This window comes from Coturnix japonica, chromosome 8 (assembly GCF_054131305.1).
Source record: "Coturnix japonica strain WE chromosome 8, WE-NBRP24, whole genome shotgun sequence".
Classification (NCBI taxonomy): Eukaryota; Metazoa; Chordata; class Aves; order Galliformes; family Phasianidae; genus Coturnix; species Coturnix japonica.
In genome coordinates this window covers 11,736,926-11,749,181 of record NC_140670.1, presented here as the reverse complement: position 1 = coordinate 11,749,181, position 12,256 = coordinate 11,736,926, and the positions used below count along the sequence as shown (strand labels likewise).

The following is a 12,256-nucleotide window of genomic DNA, read 5'->3' as shown; positions in this document are numbered from 1 at the left end:
AACTAAAGATTAAGGTTAAAATAACCTTGCAGTTTGCTGTGATATGAAAGGGTCAATGCTGACATGTGACATAGCATTTTGCCAGTTTCTGTTGGCTTGGCTGGATGAATTTCATGCTGTTGTTGTATGTATCTGTTCTTTTGTTTCAGCTCCACTGTGTGGCAATATGTAGCATTTCTCAAAAAATGTTTACATTTTTTGCTTCTCCATATACCCAATTAACATGAAATAACTGATTGTAAGGCATTCACACTCATTTTTCTCTTGGCACCATGGTCAAGTCCCAAAGAGTCCACTAGCATTAATGGTGATGTAGCAGAAGAAAAAACTGGGTTTGTGCATTTTTGTCACTTCTCTGTAATGGGAGAAAGATTTTTTTTTTTCCCCTTAATTCTTCCATAATAAGGTTTAGAAGACACGTATGGTTTGGTAGGTCATTCCCCATTGAAAACTTAGAAAATACAAAATTTTTGCTAGAGAACTTGCCCATGTGAAAATAAAGATGCATTCTGTTGCATGATCTTTCATTATTTAAGATAATGTGTTGCAGGGTGTCAGCAGGTATTCAGTCACCTCTGGCAGCTCTGTGGGTGGCTGAGGAGCTTGGCTAACCAATCCCACTTGATTTTATCAACCATCAGCTAAGAAAATCCCTTAAAAGGGGTTTTGCTTTCTGAAAAGATGGATGAAAATAAAATAGAGAAAGGCATAGGGAAGGGCTGGTATTTGCCAGATGGTTGTAACAAGCTGAAACAAGAATAGGCAGCAATGTCAGGGAAGCTACCCAATAAGGAATCTGAGCAGAACTTAAGCATTTTCTCAGTTAATCAGTTTGCTGGCACGGGGATCATTATTCAACAAATCCTCCATTCATTCCCGAAATTTTTCAAGGGCAAAGCATCTGCCTGGCTCACACTGAGCAGCAGTATCAGCCCCCTTCAGCCCCGTGGGCTGCTTGATTTGTGCCTTCAGCCACAGTTTCCCACATTACAGTGAAACAAATGCAGCAGCACAAACCCAGTGTTTATTTCCCCATTGCAGATGACCTCCAAAAAGCTGAAACATTTCCTCCAACATTGGGATATGGAGCTTTCTTTTGAAATTATGCTTTTTTTTTTTTCTTTTTTTTTCTTTTTTTCCTTTTTTTGGTCTTTTAAATTCATTTTTGTTGTTTCCTTTCAACATGCGGTTACAGAGTCAGGCACCGCGAGCACTGTACCTTGTGGCCTCACTTTCTTTTCCTGCTTTTTTCCTCCTCCGCAGATCCCTCATCCCGGCAGCACTGATCAGTCCCATACTTCCATGCAGCAAGGTTTGCACGTCCCTCACCCCAGCAGCCAGTCAGGGCAGCCATTACATCACAGCGGGCCTCCCAGCCAGCAGTCCCGGCAGCCACCCCCGGCCGCTTCTGGCAACCATCCACACAGTGACCTGACCTTTAATCCCTCCTCAGCCTTAGAGGGTCAGGCTGGTGGACAGGGAGCACCTGACATGCCGGAGCCCTCGCTGGATGTAAGTCTGTGTCATACTATCATCTGCCTGCCATAGAGTGTGCTTGACATGGCGGTGGGAGGGCGGGATGGGTGTGGGGATGGGGAGCCGCTTCCACAGCACATGCCATCGTCTCATGCTTGGGTACATGGGTGTAGTCACTGCAGCTGAGGTGACAGGGCTCTCCTGGCTTGCTGTGGAAACTCTTCTGTTTTAAGCAGCTGTGTGATGTGCCAGCTGTGTCCTCCTCATAGTGGGGAGGCAAGTGTCTTCTGAAACAGCAGGTAGAGTGTCTGCCTAGAGAGATCTCCCAATCCCCTTGTCACCAGATGAAGGCACTCGTGTGCGTGAGTCCAAGCCCTGGAACTGCTGCAGCCTCTGGATTAGGAGGAGTTGGGCCAGGCTCGGGCCACATGGTGCCCACTGAGCCATGTGCTGGCTCAGTTTCAGCCTCATGGTGCCTGACAGTGGGGTCCATCCCTGGCTCTGGGCCCTGCCACCAGCACTCAGCAGCAAACGTCCTGCTCCCATGCCATGCAAGTGCTGCAAATGAACAACAAGGACATCTTCTGCCTCCTTAGCCAGAGTTGAGCGCAGCATGTGACTAAATGGAGATGATCCTAGTGTTAAGGACAGAAGTATTGTCCACAGCCACCCACTGCTAGTGCTGGGAGTGAGCTGCTGGAGGCATCTGTTCAACTACCCACCTTCTGAAGATTACATTTCTTAGCACTAGGGTTGGATTTTCATTTAAGTCATGCATTCCTGTACTTGTATCTTCTGTCTGGTCCAAAGTCTGCCGCACAATGTATTTTTCTGAGAGAAGTGTTCACTCTGTGCCTCAGGTTTATACCTGTCTGTGCTGTTGCTGTGTGCGTGCCTGTTCCCTGTCCCATGACAGCACTGTGCCACCAGGCAGCCTCGTGGGGGAAGGCAGGCTCCAGACACTGGGAGAAGCCCTCAATGAGCAGTGTCTGTGCTGGAGCCAGGCTGTGTCTGTCACACAGCATGACCATGGCGTGTCCCTCAGGAGATGTGGGTCGTGTTGGCAACTGGGTCTGAGCCCTTAAGGTTGCCATATGAGTAATATCAGTAGGTGAAATAAAAAGCTCAGTTTTTCTTCAGGTATTTAAGTAGCACTGTACACTGATATGGGTCAGGCAATTGTTCCTTGGTGACAAGAAAATATACCTTTACTATAGTACTGTGAGTATTGCTGATGGAGGCGCTCAGTGTGAAACTGAAATTGCCGTAGCTGAATGAAGCAAGAGCTGTGCAGTGTGGAGAGCACAGGGCTTAGAAATATCTGTGAGCTCAGTCACGCTCAGGTAAATGATGTCAGCAGGTTTAGCTATTGGTGACTGTTGTGGAACCAGGCTGAGCCAGGCACCTTGCTGCACTGTCTGTGAGCTGGAACCAAGCTGGGGAATGTACTACAGGCAGCTGGACCTGCTGGCGCATGTGGGGTCATTCATTAGTGCTTCAGTGCAGTGCTCAACCAGGCAGAAGGGTACACCTCATGTAGACAGAGATGACCCACACTCACACCACACACAGCAGAGGCACAGGGTGCGGATGCCTGATGAGAGCCCTACAGTGATCAGTTCAGGAGCACTGGATGCCCTCTCCAAATTCTTCCAGGTCCAACACACCCTCACAGTGCCTGCTCCTCTCAGCCCTCCATCCTTCCCTCCTGGCCCAGCACTGCACCCAGCTGGGCCCTTGGATTTTCCTCTTGCTGCGAGGGGCTGCTGTGAGGATCCCCACACACCAGCAGCCAAGCTACAGTGCCAGCTCATGGCCCGTGTGTTGCACAGGCCTGCATGCAGGGAAACACCCCAGCATTCAGAAATGCTCTTTGTGTTTTCAGAATTTCCTCCCCTTTACCCTTTTTCTCCTTGAGACTGTGTCAAAATATGCCTTAATTAGCAAAAATTGGTTGATTCTCTATTGAGAAGTCTTAGAAACATTTTAGTCTTGAAGTTTTGCCATTACTTCGTGGTATGAAATGCACCCTCAGAATTCAGAAGACTGCATCATTAAAGATCATATTGTTTTTAACTTTCACTTTAAAAAAAAAAAACAAACTAACTAACAAAAAAAAACCAATCCTCTGTATAAAAGAATGAGTCTCAAACAAAGTATGATAATTTTTTAAGAATTGAGTTGGAATATCTGCGGGATACATTCAACCATTTGTTACTTTCTAAACATATGGAAAGGCCTCAGTTTTCTTTTAGTCCCATACTAGATATTCAGAAAACTATGCAAGCAGGTGAAATGCATTTAAAAGCTGTATATCTTTAGTCTAGCACTATGACAACAGCAGTTACAACTGTGTGTAAGAGGAGGAAGTGTTTTATGAAAAACATTCCCTCACGAACATTTTGTTTATGCAAACTTTTTTTTTCTTTTTTTAATAATGCTTCTTCATTTCATATATAGCTTATTTAAAAATATGTTCATCCATTTGAGCGTATAGAAGCATATAAATATAGTACTTGTGTGCCAAATGTGACGTAGTCAAGTTTTTAGTTTTATAGTATTTGAAAACACAGAACAGTTTAAAATGAATTTCTTGTACTTACCGTTGTGTGTTTTAAACCATTCCATGTTTTTTTTCTGTCTTGGCCTCAACACAACACTGAATATAAAGGGAGCTTATTACAGGCTCTTCCGTGTCAGGTCATAAATACTTTTACTTTTTACCAAGACTTGGCAAGTTGCAGAATAAACCAGAAAACATTGCCTCTTACAAAACCCTCAGTAGCTGAGGTGTGCCTGTGACCTGTCAGATAAGAAAGAATCTGAGAGATGCTTGGGAAAAAATAAAAATAAAAATGATTAACAAATAAATAACAACAAAAAAAATGTAGTTCTATTTGATGCAGTGTTAGCGAAAACGTAAGTTCAAAAAATTTTCGACTTGATACATTTATAACCTTGTGGAGATCAGTGCATCTTCTGTTGGTTGTAGTGTTATGCCACTGAACCTTTAAAATGCCTTGAAATACAAATAAGCTGAAGTTGAATAAGCACTTCCAATCACCATCAGCTGTCACTGCCAAAGAGAGAAGAGGAGGTCATCTCTTCTTCTTCTCCTACTCATGGAGGCCTGCCTTTTCACTCCCCTCCCCTTGTTCCTCCTTAGGACTCTTGGTGGGTTTTTTAATTTTGATGTTGGGGTTTTTTTGATCTGGGTTAGTTTCAACACCTGACAAGTTCCAGTCCAGCTCACTGGCCAGCCTGTGTGTCTGTATACGAGGAAGGGATGGACACAGCAGCCTCATTCCATAGGGATAAAGGCTTAAAGCAATCACCATGCTGCTGCCTGCCAGTCACATACACCAGGCTTTATTGATCCACTTTAAGGCTCAAATAAGTCTTGACTGCTTGGTTCGAGTTTCCTTTTACATGAAACTAACATACGTAACACATTTATCAAGAAGGTCTTATCAAGAATGTTAGGCAGGAATTAAACTTTGTTTATTAATAAGCTTTGTGACGGGGATGTTGAGTAATACAGACTTTCACAAACAAGTGGCTACTGCGTCACCTTAGGGTGTGAAGCAGCATTACTGCTGTCAGATTTATTTCAATATATTTATATGAAAGCCAGTTTCCTGGAATGTATGGTATTTAATCCCTTTTTTTCCCCACAGTTGTATTTCTGTTACCTGTAATTTTCCTTTTATCTTTATATTTTATAGCTGCTTCCAGAACTCACAAATCCAGATGAGCTGCTTTCGTACCTGGATCCTCCTGATTTGCCAAGCAATAGCAATGATGACCTTCTGTCTCTCTTTGAGAACAACTGAACCCATGTGTATTCCCCCATCCCTTTCACTTGTTCACATGTGTGGCTGCACAGCGAGGAATCTTAACACTCCTTTTCCACAAAAGAAGAAAAAAAAAAACACCTCACAAGTTGATCCAGTGGTGCACTCCCTGCTTTCTTCATCTCAGAACTGCTTTTGTCAGCTTCAAAAACTGCGAAAGTGACGGGAGAAAAAATACACAAAAAAGTGCAGTAATCTCAGAGTCCGCCATGCTACGCGTCACAACGTAACACAGACAGTTGTGCAGCTATTGGAAACCCCGTTTGTTGTTCATCCTATAGAGAGAGAGTTCTGTGATAAACATAGTGTGAAGTATCTTGGCAAAAACAAATCTTGGCAAGGGAAGAAAAGGCAACAAAATGGAACTGTCTTTAATTGACCTGTCTCAGAGTGTCCTTCCAACGCATGTTCTTCCATTTTTTTGAAACCATCTCCCTCCACCCTGCTTCTCCTCTGTCCCTCTCCAAGCACAGGTTTGTGTTGGAGTAATTGTTCTGGCCACACACAAAAAACAAAAACACTAACAAAGCTCCAAAAAGCACAAATCGTACAGTAAAATGGCAGAGGTAGGGAAGAAATACAAGCCCATCAAGAGAGTGACAACAGTTTAGTAAACACGTTGTCAGTAATGGAGTCCTGAGCATCTCCAGGCCACAGCCGCGTGTGTTTGGACTTTAAAAAGTTCAGGAATCTTAAACACTTCTTTTGCAAAGGATTCCTTTGTTCAAACACACACATTGGAAGCACATGGAAAAAAATAAAAAATACTTTCAATGTTTAGGGCTTTTCTGTGGTTTGGTTTCAAATCATTACTGTTTGTGGCTGCATTGACACCCAACTGTCGAGATTGTTGTAACAGGTCTTTTTGCCATATGATCCATAAAGAATGGAAAAGAGAGGGAGGGGGGAATGCAAACCGAAACACTCTCAGTCATAAACCTACAGCCTTTGCTTCCTGAGCGTTTGCGTCACTGTGTGTATTGCACAACACATAATAAGACAAGCTAGGTTGAAGGCGGATAGGAAATCATTGCAGGATGAGGGAGAGTAGCATCAAGATCTGCATAATTATTTTTTCATAATCAGCTTGAAAAGGGGCATTGAAATTGGATAGACATAGCTTCTTTTTTATTTTGCTTTGTGTTCTGTTTTCATGACTGTTACAAATAATTCAAACTTTTTCTTTTCTCCTCCTTCAGTTTCTTTTCTTAAACCTTAGGTGCCAGGAAGAGATTGTTCTCATGAAGGAAAGGGCATGGGGAGGAAAAGTGACTTGGTAGATTGCTGCTGCCCTCAAAAGACCCTAATGCCACAATCACTGTCTTGCCCCTGTGATCCGTGCTTCTCGTGTGGTTGCTTCTCCTGCATGAGCTTCCTGTTGCTTCTGTGCCCATTTCTGTGCTCTTTGTCTCTCTCTCTCTTTTATAAAATATGTACAGTAGCTGTGTAAGAAGTGCATGTGTGCCAACTTTGCCCTTGTGGTGCAACATTTCAGCTTTTGCCCACTGTAGAGTTATTGGTTAATTTCTTTTTGTTACTAAAGCAAATTTGACCCTACTCCTTCCCTCGTCCCAGACCCAATCCAGTAACTTTTATTTGCTCGCCATAACGAGTTTTAAACTGAAGTGCCAGACAAGTTTTGTTTGTTCCCATCAGTTTGACTAGAGAGTTTCCTAGCCCTCTGTGTTCAGTTAGCGAGCTGTAAATGGCATGCTATGTGCTTACAACTCTGGATTTGCTTTCCTCACCAAAGTCACATTTGTAAATTCTTTGCAGTTCTTGTTTTATTTTGCTCTCTGTTAACATTTCCCACTACTGCTGTACATGCGTCGTGATATATATATGCTAGTCAGCAGCACCTTGCTGTAGATATTAAAGGAAATGGCGGTTTAGTTCTTTTATTTTCCAGTAGGAGTATTGAATCTGTCAAACATATTATGTAGAGATGGTCCCACACTTATATTTTTCCTGTTTCGAGTTTTTTTAAGAAAGGCGCTGTTCATTATGCAAAATCAATTATTTTAAGAATTGCTATTGTAAATATCTTTGTGAATATTTTAGTATCGTCTTTGATAATATTCAACATTTTCATGATCTGATTATACTTTTGCTGGTGTTTTTAAATACCTTGTCGGAAAAAAAAGAAAAAAAAAATTATATGGGTCCTTTTTTAACAAAAGAAAAAAAAAAGAAAAAGAAATTTGAGGGTTCTTTAACAGAATAAGGGAGGTTTTTTTTTTCTTCCCCCTCCTCACCCCACTCCTCCCCCCAAACCCGTTTTCTTTTGAAGAAATAGCCCAAACTTCATATCCATTTACCTGATGAATGAATTGAAATGTCAGGCAGTACCTGGACAATCAGGGCCCAGCTCTGTCATGGAAACACAGTAAGAAGTGATTGCCTAGGGCAAACATCCCACCACCCAACCAACCGATGTTTCCTGCCCATGTGGTGCCTGTGGGCTGGTGAAGGCAGAGGTTTTGTCCCTTTGCCCCAGTGAGCGGGACACCTAGGGGCAGCTGTCTGAACAGGTGAAGAAGCACTAAGGCAAGCAGCGAGTACGTAAGGTACTGTATTTATATCACTGTGCTGGTGTTCCAGCCTGCAGAGCTGGGCACACTAACACAAAGGGATGCTGGTGGGTGGGGAGGGAAACAGTATAGTACACTTTATTCTGCTTAGAAGTGTCTTTTTTCTTGCGTAGGCTTGACAACCTGTAGAGGATCTCTGCAGAATATTAAAATACCTTGGTATAATACATGGTAACATGGTTGTGGTGTGGTGCTGCTGCCACGCCGACACTAGGAAAGACCGTTCTTCAGTTACAGATGTGTTTTGTAGCAATTTTACTGTAGTAGTTTTCCCCTGTATTTTTGCTGCATTGTTCATATATGTATTGAAGTCATTTTCAGGGGTGGCGAATGATAAACTGACGTTATGCCCTTAGAGTTTTGTTTTGTTTCATTCTGGGGGAAGTTTCTTAAGCCATAGGTTTTGGAATAAAGAACATTTCACAGTGCTAGATGGAATGCGTTGCTCAGATTTTTTAATTGATTCTATTTAATCCACTCTCCATTGTTTCCTGAGCAGCTAAGTTAGTCACCTGAAATTGCTTTTCTCTTAAACACAACGTTAGTATTTTAAACCAGGTATGTTAAGAATTGACTTTTTGCTAACTGGTAGTATTTAAAACGTATCATCTGAAAGTACCTGCTGGAAAGAATAAAGGGAAAAAACAAACAAACAGAACAGACACATAGATATTAGCAATATATTTGGAGCGGTGTTTGCGTCTGCTTTGTACAGTAATAGAGCGTTAAAGTGGATGGTGGATATGTTGGAGCTTAGAGAAGCATTTGGTTTCTAAGCAGAACTTAGGAAAGAAAACACGATTTTTACCCATCACCCAAATGTTGGTCATACTAGACAGTTTTAAAACTATGTCAGCTAAAATCAGGTACTGTATAGTAGATTCAGTATGGAAAAGCTTCTAAATGAAAATTTAGTTATTTTTTTATCTGTTCACTGCCGTATTAAAGTTTAGAGAAAAAACCTAGCAAATAGGGTAATCACAGTCATTTCTTTTAAAGCTTAATTATTGTATGAAATTCCAGTAGTATTTTTATTCTTCTTTTTTTGTTTGTTTGTTTACTTTTTAATTGTTTCCCTATGGAAGTTCATCTGGGAAAGAACCCACAGAAATCTACAGTTCTGCTGCCAAGACATTATTATAGGACTGACAGATACACGCCAATGTCTGCAGCGGAGACTCAAGGGACATCTGTACATATGTAAATGACAAATAGAGACATGTTAACAGAAATGCATTCATTTTCCTTGGAATGTGCATTGTTTTTATTTCGCAGGAAAAAAAGAAAAAAAAAAAGGAAAAAAAAAAAAGCTTGAAGCTCCATCTTATGTGGAAAATGAATCCTGTTTGTTAGCGTTCGTGGAGTCCCAGCATTCGTTTCACTTTCACTTCTGTAATATACTCTGATCCTTCGTTTTGTTTTGTTTTATCTACTTGTAATATTTAGCTTATGTGTACTAGTCTATCACCTGTGTATTTTTAGGGTGCTACAGAAATGATGAAGAAAAATAAGGGGATTACAAAAAGAAAAGTAAATTGTAACCAAATTCATACTTTGTACAATTTTTGATATTTCGATCAGAGGGGAATTAAAAAGGAAAAAAAAAAAAGTACAATCTGACATAACACGCAAAAATGGCCATTGTCTTTGTTTGTACATTGTATGTACAGTACAATGCAATCATTTCATACTTTAAACTGGTCAGAAAAGATAATTGTGATTTTTAGTCTTGCAAAACTGTATGTAGTTAGATGATGTGACAACCTAATATTTATCTAATAAATATGTATTCAGATGAAACCTGTATATTAGGTGTTCATGTGGTTATTTTATATTTAAAGATCAAATTATTTGACTATTGCTAGACATTTATATACTCTGTTGTAACACTGAGGTATTCTCATTTGCTCATGTTAATTTTTTTTCCTAAATAAATTTGCAAAATTAAGGTCTGGCTAATTGGCAGCTGCTTTGTAAATTTTCAGTTTCTTTTTGGAACACCCTACTTGCCCTTCTCCCTTCAGGCTCATGTGTTCATCTGAAGGCCGTGTCTGTAGAATGGCGCTTCCCAGGGAGCACGACTTGCTGCAAGAAGGGAAAAAGGTGCAAACCAGGGTGGAAGAGACCCAGGCTAGAGATAAGTAGCACGGATTTACTGATAGGCACAGAATCATGTCAAAGAAAAGACCCTGACATGAAATTGTATTGATGAGTTGCAGTTCAGCACAGAGGGTCCCGCATACCATCAAAATGTGAAACAATTACTTTGAAATGAAATATTTGCATGACATGAATAACACAAAAAAGAGGCTCATATCTTGTGCTGATGTGTGTTTTGAAATGCAGGATGGCTGAAATCCTTGTGGAGAGATGTTAGTGGATGGACTGGCCATCCAGCAGCACAGGAGACTGTTAGCTTTCTCTTTAAGTTTTCTCACAAGTCTCATTATTTTTATTTTAATTGCATTCTGTAATTTAGGGGAAATCAGTAATGGGAGATAACTAAAATGATATATATATGTATATATATATATTTTAATGTATTGCCATTTATAGCCAAAAGTTGGTTTCAGATTGCGGTTCTGAGGTCTGCTTAATCTCCCTGAGCTCCTGACAGATCAAGCTATGGCTGCATGAGCGTGCACAGGGCACTGGCAGCAGCAGTGGCATGCACAGCTCCATTCCTGACAGAATTCCACACCTGACACTAGCCACAGTCACACACCATGTACTTTGTTGAAGGGTAAGGACTTGTTTCTGTAGAGAATTCCTGAGTACCTTCTGGATATTGCATTTGCAGAAGTGTTTAGCTTAAATCTGCCTTCCAAATATGTTCAATAGATAGGAACAACCTAACCATCTTGCATTGTGAGTATTTACACGTGTTTATAAGTCAGAAACAGCAATTAATTACCTCATAAAGACACACGTCCCTGCTGCTGACTGAAATACGCATAATTAATTATGGATATATATAACACTATGGATATAGATAAAACTTATTTTCTCAGAATTGGGAAAAAAAGTTTCTGCCTCAGTTTTGCCTCCTTTGCTAGTGCTATCAGTCAAAACAGTAATTTGGGATAAAGTGATAAAACTGAGTTACAGTGCATTCAGTGCGATCATCTATCTCAGCCAATAATTAATCAACATTTTGGTGTTTTGTTTTTCTGGAAGCTCCCCAGAAGCACCTGTCGGCCAGTGTACAGACCTGCCTTGGCACTCAGGATGGCGGCCAGCTTTTCTGCACAAAGTGTGTGAGTGACATCCTTCAGTGCTGGCTGTTCTTCACACTTACTTGGAAGACAGAAGGCTACAGCAGTTCTCCAGATGGAGCTTCTCCTAGATGTGGACACCAGGATACGTATGATGTGTGCAGCCAGTACATGCTGGAGTCTCCTGTTCCATCCTGTGGCAATATGGCCTCGCAATGTTTACTCTCCTGTGGTTCCAAGCAGACACATATGGGAGTACCTCTGTGCCTTCTGTGCTTGTCACAGTGCCTCATTGTTGAGCAGCTTCAGATCACGCTCAGGTCCTTACATTTTTTCTCTACTCTTCCTATTCAGTATGGAATTCTGAATACATATTATTTGTATGTGTTGCATTATGTTCCCAGACACTTGATCATGACTTTTATAGGAGAAACGGAGTTGACACCATCTGCTTGTTTGCTGACTGGACAGTGGGAGTGGTACTCCTGCATGTAAATAATGTATCAATAGAGCTGCTCTCTTTCCTTTAAAGGAGGAAGCTGGACAACATAGAAAAAAGATGGTACAACTCTTATTTAATATAAAATATTCTCATGTTATGGCTCCTTGCCTGTTACTTCCTAAAACTCTTTAACATATTTGATGTTTGTGTACCTAGTCTTTTATCTGTTTGTATTTATTTCTACCTAGAACCCACTTCCCTCTTACCAGCTTAAATTACAAGTCTGGCAAATCCTCTTGCACTGTGAATTTCCAATTGTGAATCAATACCTTTCCTTTGAATAGTTTTGAGTTAAAACTACTGTTTTAACTTCTGACAGTTTTCCTTTGTCTGTATCACTGAAATCCTACCAGTTCCACATAGGATGTTACTCCTGACGCCAGTCATAGTGCCAATGCCCTGATCACACTTCTCTCTAAAAGGAACAAAGGTCAAACCTCTGCACATTCTGCAGAGGTATCTGGTCTCCATCAGTGTACAGAATTTTCCAGGGGAATGTAAAAACAGTCTACAGGGAACCTAACCAATGAAACATTTGTATTTAAGAGGCAAGCAGATAGTGATTATGGCATGACTCCTACAGGCAGTTAGCAAACAGCCTGGCAGGGAAGGACTTAC

General features: G+C 41.1%; 1 protein-coding gene across 39 annotated transcripts in view; it reads left to right on the top strand.

Moving 5' to 3' along the window:
• The window catches only part of ZMIZ1 (zinc finger MIZ-type containing 1), a 317,066-nt gene extending 309,540 nt beyond the window's left edge, over window positions 1-7,526 (top strand). For 34 of the 39 annotated variants that reach the window (XM_085554190.1, XM_085554182.1, XM_085554186.1 and 31 more), the window contains 2 exons: window positions 1,264-1,512; window positions 5,202-7,526. In XM_085554190.1, the coding sequence (XP_085410316.1) occupies window positions 1,264-1,512; window positions 5,202-5,309 (357 nt within the window). In that variant the 3' untranslated portion in view covers window positions 5,310-7,526. The remainder of the gene's footprint in view (window positions 1-1,263; window positions 1,513-5,201) is intronic. The other 5 variants (XM_085554194.1, XM_085554193.1, XM_015866343.3 and 2 more) reach the window with 1 other exon arrangement.
• Window positions 7,527-12,256: the final 4,730 nt, after the last annotated feature.